Source organism: Glycine soja, chromosome 9, assembly GCF_004193775.1.
Source record: "Glycine soja cultivar W05 chromosome 9, ASM419377v2, whole genome shotgun sequence".
NCBI classification, from domain to species: Eukaryota; Viridiplantae; Streptophyta; class Magnoliopsida; order Fabales; family Fabaceae; genus Glycine; species Glycine soja.
Window position 1 is genome coordinate 10,444,303 of NC_041010.1, and position 13,951 is coordinate 10,458,253.

Here is a 13,951-nt window from a genome sequence, read left to right on the forward strand (position 1 = left end):
TGAATTTGACATGACTAATTTGGGAATGATGAAGTATTTTCTTGGTGTGGAGATTCTCCAAAATTTTGAAGGTATTTATATTAGTCAAAAGAAGTATGCAAAAGAGGTTTTGGAGAAGTTTAAGATGGAGAAGAGTAATACTGTAAAGAATCCCATTGCTCCTGGTGTGAAATTAGTGAGAGATGAGGAAGGAGTCAAGGTGGATGCTACCATGTATAAGCAATTGATTGGAAGCCTTATGTATATGACTGCAACAAGGCTTGATCTAATGTATGTGGTATGTCTTCTTAGTAAGTTCATGTCTACTCCAACTAAGTTGCATTTGCAAGTTGCGAAAAAGGTGTTAAGGTACTATTGATTTGGGAGTTATTTATTGCAAGAAGGGTGATGGTGAATTGAAGGTATACACAGACAGTGATTATGCTGGAGATTTGGATGATCAAAAAAGCACTTCTGGTTATGTGTTTTTACTCAGTGAAGGGACTATGTCATGGTCCTCTAAAAAACAACCTGTGGTAACTTAATCTACCACCGAAGCAGAATTTGTGACAGCTACTTCTTATGCGTGTCAAGGGGTGTGGATGAGGAAAGTATTGGATAAACTTGGTCATTCTCAAGGCAAGGGAACCACAATGTTTTCTGACAATGGTTCTACTATTAAGTTATCCAAGAATCCAGTTTTGCATGGACGTAGCAAGCATATTGATATGAGGTTCCATTTCTTACGTGATTTAACTAAAGATGGAATAATTGAACTGAAGTATTGTAGCACACAGGAACAAATTGCATATATTATGACAAAACCACTTAAGTTGGATGTTTTTTTTTTAAGTTGCGTAAGTTACTAGGTGTATGCTTTGTACCAGAGGTAAACTGAATGTAGTGCAATCAGTTAAGGGGAGGAATTTGTTGGGTTGTTTAGAATTTGTTTTGATGTTTATTCAGTTAATAACAATCCCAATTATTTGGGATTAAGTAGTTTCACATTTGACTATTTCCTAGCCACGGTACCATGTTTCTAGGTTGGGTAAAACGTGAGCAGTTTATTTTTCTCTGTTATCAGCTATTGTAAGACTTATATAAGCCAAGACTTTGTTATCAATGAATAGAGTGGTTTTCCCGTATTTGTGAGTTACAATTTGTTCAGAGCTTAACAGGAGAGGGAGCCAGCGACGTTGGCGGAGACGAGGAGGGGAGGGGCATAGAAGGAGAGGGCGGTGGCAGAGTAGTGGTGGAGAGAGATGGTGGAGCGGGTGGTGAAGTCGTAGAGGTGAATTTTGTCGGTGGAGTCGTCGGAGGCAGCGAAGGAGCCGCAAACGGCGACAGATTTAATGGGTGAGCTGTGGGAAGAGGAAAAGGGAGGGGTTAGGGTTAGGGATTGGAGATCGAGGGTGAAGGCCTTGGTGGATTTATCGTATGTACCTGCTACCAAATTCATTGTTCTGTAACACTCGCTCATGGATTGATCTCGCAGTGTTATCTCTCGCACCCTAAAAGCATGCACTTTCCAAACCACTAACTTGGGTTTTAAGTTTTAACTAGGACGTTGCATGCAGACTTGCACTTTTCACTTTTGACCCAAGGACTAGAATAAACAAAGATAATGCTATGTCTCTCTGCCTTCTTCAATTCTATTTATACTATATACATATGAAAATATTTTTCAACACATATGATATCTTTCAGAGTTCTAAATAATAAATTTATTTAAAAATATTTTGGAAAATAATCATTTAAAATTAAAAAACACAAAAGCTATATTAATAATTATAATGTAATTATCATAATTGATTCCAATCATCAGAATTTTTTATAATAGTAATTATAATAATATAATGATTAACAATTATTAATAATAATTATACATGTATTATAAAAAAATTTATTGCATACATATTATACTTATTATTAATATTAATATTATTGATAAACTAATTGTTTATTAACATATGCAAGTAATAAAAAAAACTAATTACACACATAATCATTTGAATAAAAATAATTTTAAGACAATTAAAACAATTAAAAAAAGTTAATTTTTATAATATCTTTTGATTGGTCAAAATTTCACAATCATTCTTATACCAAATATTATTAACATCTAATATTTTTATTTTTAATTCAAACAAAATTAGAGAATAAAAGACGGGAAAGAAAAAAATGACAAAGGGAGACATTTTCAAAGATAATTCAATCTAGTTTTTTTTTTTTTTTTGTATTTGTTTTCTTTCATTTCTTTTGGATTGAATTTTGTATTCTATTTCTCCTCTCATTTCTTCAATGCCAATATGTTTTTTTTTTTACATGTTTTGATAAGTCACCACATTGTGTTGATTCCTTCGGTTGTTTTTATCTTCTCCAAGTCTATGGTGGGATCGATCGACAAATTTACTTTTCTGAGAGGCTTCTACTTTTTTCACTTTTATGTTTAATGTTCCCTTTTCGTTTGTTTGTTTATGTAGTTTTTTTCTTAGTGGAGTCAAGAATGGATGTTCAAAATCTTGACATTGAAGATGAAGGCAAAAATGGTCAAGAAAAGAAAAAATGACAAAGGAAAAGGAATGCATCTTCCAAGATAATCCAATCTGGATATTTATTTTTATTTTTTTATTTCATTTCTTTTGGTTTTAATTTTGTATTCAGTTTCTCCTCTCATTTATTCAATGCCAATTTTTTTTACTAAACTGTAATTTTAATCCTCCTATTTCACTTAATCCGTAATTTTGTTCCATTAAAAAATTCAGACAGTTTTGGCACCATCCACAACGTGCCCTATGCTGATGATGTTGTTCGCGTGAGTGTGGTGGAAGTTATTTTCGGTGATGCGGAGGTTCCAATCCCTACATCAGAAATAAAGTTTGTCAAAGAAGCTTTAGGTAGTTTTGTTCCATGGCCAACACATTTGGTCAAACCCATCTTGCCTGAGGTACGTAATAACATTAATTCCTATAATTTAAAATGGTTACTTACGTAAGTCTTTTTTAAATGTTTTGTACTCCTGTAGGAAGCAGAGAAGGATGTGAGCTCACCATTGAAGACTGTTGAGGAGGAAAAGGCAGCTGAGGTTATTGATCCATTGGGAGTGTTGGTGAAGAACTTGTTCGATATTTACCAAAGGCCTGTTGAGGTGTCATGGGATGGTGCTAAATTTGGGATCAATAATGTCAAAGATGGCTTCTTCATCACACACGCTGATGTGATCGAGATAATATTAGGAGACAAGTGTTTAAACATCTCCATTCTACAGCTATGGCTTATGTAAGTGTATACCCATATTAGCTCAAACATTTGTACACTGTAGAATTGAGTTAGCTACCTTAAATAACCTATTAACTGTATTTTATGACACCATGAATTTTACATAGGTTTATTCATGATTGGAGTGCGAGCATTGGTTATGGACCATTGTATGGGTTCCTTGAACCTCAGTGTATCCACAATGCAAGCAGTAGACGTCAAGAGTGTGAAAATTACATTGGAAGGTGGTTGAAGGAAGCAGGAAAACAAATTTACATAGCACCTTATTTAAACCAGTAAGTTGAGCAAATAATGTTGGTCGAGTACGGTAATGTTTAACATATTGACTTAATGAAGTATCTTTACCTGTTCAAGGCCCATTGGCAGCTCGTTGTATTGTGCCCAGGCGACAATGTAGTGGTTTGGTTTTGTTCTTTGAAGAAGAAGCCGGATGCTGCCATCAAGGGTGCAGTAAACAGGTTAGTGCTGCCTCTACCGTGCCTCAATACTCCTACAGCAAACCACCAATGATCGTAATGCTTTGTTTCTATTTTGAAAATAGTGCAATGAAATCAGTCACCAAAACTGCAGAGGGAAAGCCACCTCAGCATGGGCCTCAGTGGATTGAAGCAAAGGTACATGTTTATTTAAATTCCAAATGCCATATGGATGTCATTTCTGTTTGCGTTGACTGAATTCACAACGTAATGTGTGTGCGTATGTCGTGTGGAGTCATGTTCAAACAGGAAATTACAAGTGTGGATACTATGTTATGCAATGGATATGGTGCATCGTAAGTGGTGGATTGAAGGATGACTGGATTCACGTATGTTTCTGATTATTGATTTACTTGTTAATGTAATTAGACGTCATTACTTTTTACCTGATGCTATGTGATTTACTAATAAATTCATATATACATGTGCAGTGGTTTTCTGATCGATCACCACTAACAGAAGAGACCATGACCACACTCCGGCATAAATGGGCGGCCTATTTTATCCAAATGAAGAAATGCGAACCAAGATAAAATTTGATAACTTAGGAACAGTTTTCGTGTAGGCCAGAATTTTATTTGTCTGCTGAGAACAGTACATTGTTTAGATAACTTGAGTTGTATATTGAATTTAATTTTCTCTCAGCTTGAACAATTTCCTATCCAGCCCTTCAATGTGGCCGTGTGCTTGAACAGTATATTGTTTTAGTTAATGCTTGAGTTGTATACTGAATTTAATTTTCTCTCTGCTTTTTGTTTCACTTAACATTTGATAACTAACTTTTTTGCTTGTACTTAATTGTCTATCATAATGTTGTCGTGTCATTAACTTTTACTGCTACAATTGCTGACTTTAAACCCAGCTAGGTAACTTATGCTCAGGGTGGTGCTAACAAGGACTACAAGGAGGTACCCCCACCTCCTTTGTTTAAACCTATAGGTGACCTGAAATTACTATCAGGGTGGTGGTCACTTTGTTGTTCCTCTAAATTACCATATTTAAGTCTATGATCTATTGGGTTTGTTTGTTCTTGTTGTTGCTACAGGGGGACACATCAACCAAGCTGTGACCTTCAACAGATCTTATTACAAGGTAATCACTTCAATGAACAAATGGTTGAGCCACTAGGGATCCTTAATTAAGCTCTGTGTCTTAATTTAATGACTTTAAAATCAACAGATATTATATATCATGCATGTATCCTTCTAAGAAGCATTTTCATCTGCTTTTAGGATTTTCAAAGTGCTTATATCATCTTTTTATTCCTTAATTATGTGCTCTTATGATTAAATTTGACTAATTAAATGTATATTTCTCCCGATTATTATGATCAGGTTCAAATTATAGGACAATTGTGCACGTACTATAACCTGAACAGCCATCCACAAGGCTTGGGTTAAAAATAAAACCGTGGAACCAGCACATTATTACTGCACAATTTGCTGTTAAAAAAAAAACATTCCACGACGGTTCTAAGGAAACGACCATCGTAGAAACGTGATGTTTCTAAGACGGACCTACAAAGCAAACCATAGTAGTATTAATTCCCTATTTTACGACGGTCGTCGGCAACAGAAGACCGTAGTAGTATGAATACAAGTCTACGACGGTCCATGCCGTACAACCGTCATAGAACACGTTTATCTCAACGACGGTGTTGTTACGTGACCGTAGTAGTATTAACACCGTCTCTTACGACGGTCATCCACAACAAAACACCGTTGTAGTGATAGGACCCTTCTACGACGGTTCTGGGTAGACAACCGTCGTAGTTTGTTGTTACTTCTACGACGGTGGTGTCCCCATGCCCGTCGTAGTCTGTTGTTACTTCTACGACGAGGCTGTTGACAGCCGTGTTTGAATTGTGGACCTTTCTACGACGGTCCTTTGGAAACAACCGTCGTAGAACAAGATTATGTCTACGACGGTGCTGTCCTTATGGCCGTCGTAGTCTCTAGTAAGTTCTAAAGATAGGGCTGACCGACAGCTCGTCTTAGAATTCTGTAATATCTACGACGTTTTTCTATAACCGTCTTTGAAAGCCATCGAATTTATTACGTCGTCGCAGACAACGACGGTCTTCAACCAACGTAGTATACCCATTTTAACCGACGTTGAATTCTGCTTTTGTAGTAGTGATTTGGTCTCTTATTTCTTAAAATTGAGGACTTTGGTTTAGCTGTTAAATATGAGGTGTTAAGTATTAAATAAAGAATTTTAACCATTTAATTTAATAAGATTTTAATTAAAATTAAAAAGTTTCTTTAAACTCACCTAAATCGAACCCCTAGGCCCAAACCTTGTCTTCCTTAACTCATCTTCCTGGATCGTAAATCCCAAGTAATGATAATTCAGTAAGTAAAAAATATTTTAAATTTTAACCTTGCATATTTTGAAGTAATGCATATTTTAATTTGGATTAACTAATAACATTAATATATTTTGATTCAAAATTACAATGTATTCATATTAAGATAAGTATATAAATATTAAGTAAATATAAATTTAATTTTTATTTTTATTATTTACATATATCTTTTAAAATATAATAATTAATTAAATCTCCAACTGATTATTTATATTACACAATTGCCTACAATTAAGAAGCAGTTTTAAAATTGACTTTTTTTATTTGTAAATAAAAAGGCAAGTCTAAGATGAAAGTAAATTTCATTTTAAAATTAGTAAATAAAGATTTTGTCACGTGGGAGTATCCCAATCAACATTCTCTTCTTTAAGACTTTAACCGTCATTTTTCTTCAATTTTTTCTTGTAATAGGTTTGGAATCACTCAAGAGATGTCCCTTCATGTTGTTCATGACTGTATAAAGGCGAGAAGAATCTGATTAATGTTGTTTGATGACTTATAATATGTAGGATTTCTTTAATCAAGATGTCATTGCATTACATGCATAGCTTCTTCATTATTTACATGCATAGCTTCTTTAATCAAGATATCATTGCAGTGATATGCTAGCTCATTTGAAAGGCCAAAAACGTTGAGATTTTTATAGATAAAGTTTGGCCTCCTTTTGACTTATTGTCACTAGAATTGAATCCCTAAGCAGGGGCCTCCCCCATTAAGATCTTTTATGTGTTGTGCACTTATCAAAATTCAAAAGTTGTCCTATGTCAAGGTCGATATGGACAAGGTGAACTCCTAGATCTCGCACATCAGACTGATAGTTCCTTTGTTAAGAGGACAAGAGAGGAGATCTACAAAACAAAGGGCTTTAACGCTCAAGTAAGTACATGAGTTAGGAGAGTATGAAAATAGTGAGATGAAACTTGATACTTATAGAATGGAGTGGAAGCTACGGGTCCTTGTTTGTAAGGGCTGTTACGGTGGTCTAACAGCCCTCGCAAATAATGGTCAGCTTATAGATAATAGCTAATAGATGATTTATGGCTTATAGATAATATTTACCTTATAGATAAGTACCTATCACGAGATAAAGAGATTGCAATATATTAAAATAATATAACGGTTAAAGATAACATGTCAGTTGAGAGCCCAACTGCTAAGAGCGTAACATTCGTGCTCCTTTGCCAGGACTAACATGGAGGGTTGATGTGTGTTTCAGAGTGCTATGTAACTTGACATGTGTATTTTGTGGCCCCTAGATAGTACATAAGCCCCCCAAGCTCTGAGTCGGCTTACGGGCGAACGAGGTTACCCAATGTCAAAGGAGATTGTCTTGTGTCAAGGGAGATTATTTGGCATAGTAGCCTTGACAAGTAGAAGGGTTACGAGTTTGTCAAGCCCTTAAGCATGGACAAGATTCGTCTGGTGTCGAGAGTGGTAACCTTGACAAGTGCAAGAGTTGTAGGTATGTGAGGTTTGTCAAGCCCCCAGCCTAGACAAGTGTTGTCCAGGCTACTTCTGTCAAGTTTGCCTAGGGTGGATATACTTTTGCAGGTGAGGTCTGACATGTTAGGTGAGTGAGGTCTCTGTATTTGACAAATTTTCTCTTTTTTGACCATTAGGGAATGCATTGAAGACAAACGTTTCACTTATCCTTTTGCTGTAGGCGAATGCAATGCACGCGTGTTGCTCTTGCATATATGTCACTCGTGGAGTGGGCACGAACTAGAGACGCGGATTGTGGGTGAGTGGAGTTGTGTCGTGGTGTGAAATTTTATGGCACCATTTTACCTTTTGCCAATTACCGAAAAGTCTGCCTCCACTTTAAATGGAGTGGATGTTTGATTTCTTATCGTCACCATTGTATCTTCGAGGTCTTAGGTCTGGTTCTTCCTTTCACCATATTCTAGTGTGCTCTGCTTGAGCACTTGAACGGTGAGGACCTTTGAGATTTTGTGTCCCTTCTTCAACATTTGGCCCAATGTACCAGTGTTTTTTTACTTTTTCCAGATGAAGTTGACAAGCAAGATTGGTTGGGTCTCCTTGAACAATATGTCCAAGAAGCTATTCGAGTGTGACTCGAACGTGTTTCACTGTTTCAAGGAAAATTTCTTCAAGGTCCAGGCTACTGACATCATGGCTGATGGCTTACCATTAATGTTCAACGAGGATGGGGAGCCCCGCTTCCCGTTCTACTGGCAGTCTAATCCCACCAGGTTTAAGTCATTTAACAAGGATTTGTTAACCCTTGTAAAGAAGGTTGACAAGGCTATATTGGAGCAATTGTCGGTCTCACTGGATGCGTGGGCAATTTTGTCTCTTCCTTCGGTGAACGAATGATCATTTCGCTTCCTTGGATGGTAACGTGCCTTACCTTGTCTTCTTTTGTGTCTAAGGTAGGTGTCGACCTAGCCTAACACTTGTTGTGTTATTGTTGTTTGTTTTGCAAGTATTATGGGTGACTTCTCTTGGAGGCCCTTAGTGAAGAAGGTTGGACTTGCTAGTGGGACTACACCATTGCCTGTTGTCGTTCCTACTACTAGAGAAGGGAGTTAACTTGCTGTTGAGGTTGGCCCTACTACTGAAGTTGTTGAGGTCTCCCCTAGCGTTCCTTCCTCTGTTATGGCTAAGAGGAAGCAAGATGACAACATTGGGGTGTCAAGCTATAAGAAATTGAGAGCCCCTTTTAGCCTTCGTGCACTGAGGTAGGCTGTATGGTTGACAACTGGTTCAGGTCACCCCTCAAGTTTGCAAGATCTACCTCCAACTTCATCGGCCATCCAGGCTTCTACTCCTAATGCTGCTACTATTGTTGTTGCTTCTACTTCTCCACCTCCTTCTGTTGTGTTTGTTCAGGAGGTCGCTCCTACTGCTGAAGTTAGTGCACCAATCGCTTTGGTTGGTCCTGTTGTGGCTCCTTCATCCACTGTCGTTGCATCCTTGCTGAGTGCCAGTGTGATGACCGCAAGTGCTCCCAAGATTTCACCTCCTCCTTCTTTAGCTCTGCCAGTTCCCCTTTCAGCTGTGTTGGCATCGCCATCGCCTTCCACCTCCTCTCACCCCCCATGTTTCTTTAGATCACATCTACACCTCTTGAGATGTTGATTTGCTATGGGGTGTAGGTTACAAGCCTAAGCAGAAGACTCCAGTTGGCTTTGTGTCAACCTTTGATAAAAAAATCTTATCCAGTCAGTTGGGGTCCAGAAGGTTATTGATTCTGCCAAGGTTTTCCTCTAGCGAAGTTTGGTGATCATGGAAGAGAATGGCCAAAGGCACCAAGAGGCCCTAAGTAAGGTGGCATCCTTAGAGGCTGAGGTTGCCAAATGGAGGGTCACTACTCGTATAGTTTGGAGAGTGGAGTTCCCTAAGGTGGCCAATGCCACTGTCACCTTCGTTGAGGTCGTGAAGTCAAATCATCAACTGTCCTTCAAGATTGGGGGTATTTTTGCCAAGTTGTTGTGCATCAGGTTAGATGGTGATGAGCTATTTGAGCACTACAAGGGCTTATAGAAGGAGAAAAATGAATTGGCTGAAAAAGGTGAAAAACATTGTGACAGAGAAGGATGACCTTACCAAGATGGTGGTGGACCTTGAGGCCTGGCTGAATGTATCGGATTCTAGGTCATAGGAGTCCGAGTTGTGGGCGTCCAAGGAGAGGAAGGCCAACAAAAAACTTGAAGAGGAGCTACTGATGTACAAGAAGGAGGCCGTGGAGCAACATGAAAAGGGCTTTCATTAGGCCGTAAGGAAGGCCGAGTTCTTCGCCAAGGACCTTGACTTGGGTCTTTTTGACCCATTCAAGTACGTGAAGGACAGTGTTCTGCTTGATGAGGAAGAGATAATTGCTGAGGAGGAGATCAACGAGGAGTAGGATGTTGAGGAGCAAGATGATTATGCCAATGTTTAGGCTGCCTTTTATTTTTATTTTTTTCCTTTACTTGGATTTTGGCCATAATGGCTATGTAATTATGACAATTCTTATTTTGACAATGAATTAGCTTTCCTTTGTTGACGAATTTTTGTCCAATATGTATGTCTTGTATGTTGCCATTTGTCTATGCAAAGCTTCGTTACTTGTGGTAGTATGAATAAGGTGTCTTGATAAGTGAGATATTTTGGCGGTGTAGGAAGGAAGACCCTGGTGGTGTAGGGCGCAAGATCTTGGTGGCCTTGTGTGAAATAGAGAAGTAGATGTCATGAGATCATCTCAAGTTTAATTTCAACCTGGTTAAAGGTCTTGTCACTCATCTAGTAATGCTTCATTTTGCTTTCCATAGCTTCTTCCCTGATGCTTGTGAGGACTTAGTTTGATTTGCACCTGTTGAATGTCTTGCTGACCAGTCGGGTGGTAGCTTGTTTTGAGTTGTGGAACTTAGACCATTGGCTATGCTCGTCGTAGTTCCAAAAGAATGAGCTTACCAAGGGTGAGCCCAAGGTTTTAGTAGGAGTGTGTACCAAGGGTAGACCTTGGGTTTTTGTACCAAGGGCGGACCTTGGGTTTTTGAGGTCCCTACAAACTTGTATTCCTATACAGATAAAAGTTAGGAATAGAAAAGATTATCAAGGATTCAAGGGTAGACCTTACGTACCTTGAGTTCCTATGGAGATGGAGTTTGGCGGCAGAAGGGCTCACCAAGGGCCGACCTTGGGTTTGACGAGCCTTTGGAGAAGTTAGTCTCACCAAGGACAAACCTTGGGTTTGATAAGTCTTTGGAGATGCGAGACTCACCAAGGATGGACCTTAGGTTTTGCGAGCCTTTGGAGATGCGAGACTCACCAAGGAAAGAACTTGGATTTGACGAGCCTTTGGAGAAGCGAGACTCACCAAGGGCAGACATTGGGTTATTCGAGCCTTTAGAGAAGCGAGACTCACTAAGGAAAAACCTTGGGTTTGACGAGTTGTTAAATGGTTGACAAGTGCACCAATTAGTCCTAAGTAGTAAAGTTAAAATAGAAGTCCGAATGTCAAATCCACAGGAACTTTGTTTGTACTTAGGTATATGACTATTTAATTAAGAAAAAGATTTGGAAAAGATTGTAGAAAAATGTTAAATTAAAGTGGTAGGAATTTAAATTAAAACAAACAAGGAAAGGAATTAAACAAGAATTTAAATTAATTAATTAAAAATAGAAAAGAGAAAAAAGCCAATATTATATAAGTTAAATTCAGAAGATGAGAATGTTGGGAACTTAGCCTACCAGAGCTACTCTTGATGTAATGTTAATGATGATTTTTTTTCTATTTATAATTATTCTAATTTACACCTGCATATACTAATATACTCTAACCAAGATCCCTCAAGTGAAAGAGCCTAATTTATTTATCTTTTCTCCCAAATCCCTTTGCAGAGAGCCAATAGTTAAATGACATTAAGAGTAGAGATGTATAACATGCTAAACAAAACCAACATATCCCTAGTGATGACTTTATTTAAATATCATTTCCCAGTTCTATTAGAAATTAACGTTTTCCAATGCTACCCCTAAAACTTACCATGCAAATGGGTGATGAAGCCATAAGCAATAATATTAAGCACAAGAAAGGATAATGCAAAAGTAATATTATTAAATAGATAGGAAGAGAAATTACATCAAAAGTAGTTGGTTGCCAAGTTCCCAACAAAGGGGGTTTAGCCTCTCATTGTCATAGGAAGCTTTACAATTACAAGAAGAGAATATTTAGTAAAGGGGGAATAGATAAGAAAGGGAATGAAGGGAAGGAATGGATCTTAATGATTGTTTCTCCTTCTTCTAGCCTTTGCCTTCTATAAGGAATTGTACTCTCTTGAATTTTTTGTGTTTTTTCCTTCATCTCTCTCCCTCTTTTATAGGTGCAGATCAGCTTAGTTTTCACGCAACCTTTGCGCTGAGCACGCTTGTTGTGCTTAGCAAGTATGGCAGTACGCCTCGCGCTTAGCACATAACTTGAGCTAAGCGGGACTCTTTCTTGAATTAGCCTTCTTTCCTGAATTATCCTACTGGTGCTAAGCGTGTTGTTCCTACTAAGCCTATGCCTCGCATTGAGCGCCTGGGACACGCTAAGCACGCTTCTTCAAATTTCTAATTTGCTCTTTTGGGCTTTGTTTTACTCACTAAGCATCATAAATTCATCAACTTTTAATATTTTCTGCACAAAAACTTAAATGATAAAATAAAAATTATTTGAATAAAAAAAAGGAAGAAATAGGAGAGAAAAAAATACAAATTCTTATATAATTTAACCCCAAAATATACTTATAATTAGCCGTTATCACGAGCCTTGGGAACTGCGATTAAGGATGCCCCTATCCTGGATTTTGTCAAGACTTACCAAGGATAGAACTTGGATTTAACAAGCCTCTACTGAGTTGACACAAGAAAATTGTAAAGGTGAATGGAGGTAGAATTTTATTCAATGTAGTGAACTAAATACAAATTCCTTTCATTACCACGGATGTGCCTCGTTAAAGCCTGTAAAGCCAAAACCCTGATTTTTCTCTTTTGGGACAAAAGACTTGAGTAGGAAAAAGAGTACAACACTCGGTCTTGCAATGGTTCAACTGAAGTAAGACTTTAGATGGGTAACGTTCCATGTTCTTAGAATTGTTTTACCATCAAGTTCATGTAGTCTATATGCTTTGTTGTCTACGCTTGATATGACCCTAAATGGTCCTTCACAGTTAGGTCCAAGCTTTCCTGCTCGGGGATCTTTTCTAGCTTCGTCTCAGACTCGCCATACAAGGTCATCGGGTTAAAAGGCTCGTGGTTGAACTTTTGTATTAGAACTTCTTGATGCTCGGAGCTCGGTAGCTTCTTCTTTGATTCTGGCCATCTCTTGGACTTCATCCGTTGTCTTGAGTTCTACCCTTATGTTTTCTTCATTTTGTTGTTGCTAGAATAGCATTCTCCTTGTCAACGGTTCCCCGACTTCGATGGGGATCATGGTGTTTGTGCCATATGTGAGTTGGAAAGGAGTTTCATTGGTCGTTGTTTGGGGTGAACAATGATAGGCCCAGACTATACTGGAGAGTTCCTCCTTCCATATACCCTTAGACTTGCCGAGTCTAGTGCGCAGGGCCTTGAGGATAACTCTATTGGCTGCCTCTGCCTAACCATTAGTCTGGGGATGTTTGGCAAAGGTTATGAGGTGCTTGACACCTAGCCTCGTCAAGAAGTCTTCGTAAACTTGAGCTTTGAATTGGGTGTCTTTGTTGGTGACAATGGCATAAGAGAGGCCATACATGCATATGAGGTGTTTCTAGATGAATTTCTCCACCTCGCTAGTTGTGATTTCTCGCAATGGTTTTTCCTCAATCCACTTGGTGAAGTAGTCGATAACGACTAGTAAATATTTCACTACTCCTAGGGCCTTTGGCAATTGTCCCAGTATATCCATTCTCCACATGGCAAAGTGCCAATGGGAGCTCAGGCTGTGGAGATTGTTAGGAGGGGTGTGCAAAATGTCAGCGATTTACTGGCATTCTTTGCACCTCTTTGTGAAGTCGAGGGTGTATGCCCTTAGTGTCGGTTAGTAGTAGCTAGCATGCACCACTTTGGTTGCAAAGGAGCGTCCCCCAGTATGGAGACTATAGATCCCTTTATGAAGTTCTCTCATGACATAGTCTGTTTGTTGATTTTTCAAAAGTTTAAGCAAAGGTTCTATCAACCCTCTTCTGAATAGCTCACCATTGAGGATGGAATAGTAGCTAACCTTCCATTTCAGGCGTCTGACTTCGTTTTCGTTAGTGGAAACACCCCCTAAATTAGGAAATTCTTGTAGAGGGTCATCTAGTCTGGTTCCTCCTTTTCTCCAGCCATAACTTCCTCAGTGTCTATGGTTGGAGTTTGAAGCGTCTTCTGCATGATAGTCTTA

The 13,951-nt window shown here is 38.4% G+C and overlaps 2 protein-coding genes across 2 annotated transcripts; both read left to right on the forward strand.

The window, feature by feature from the left end:
• The first annotated feature begins 3,133 nt into the window (after positions 1 to 3,133).
• LOC114425854 lies at positions 3,134 to 3,946 on the forward strand. Its single transcript, XM_028392816.1, has 4 exons — positions 3,134 to 3,258; positions 3,366 to 3,533; positions 3,612 to 3,716; positions 3,800 to 3,946. Coding segments are annotated over exons 1-4 (408 nt in total). The 5' UTR covers positions 3,134 to 3,256; the 3' UTR covers positions 3,933 to 3,946.
• A 4,607-nt stretch (positions 3,947 to 8,553) lies between these two features.
• LOC114368158 (mucin-7-like) lies at positions 8,554 to 9,204 on the forward strand. The gene is made up of 2 exons (XM_028325498.1): positions 8,554 to 8,650; positions 8,834 to 9,204. The coding sequence occupies exons 1-2, from the start codon at positions 8,554 to 8,556 to the stop codon at positions 9,202 to 9,204; spliced, it is 468 nt and encodes a 155-aa protein (XP_028181299.1).
• The last annotated feature ends 4,747 nt before the right edge of the window (positions 9,205 to 13,951 follow it).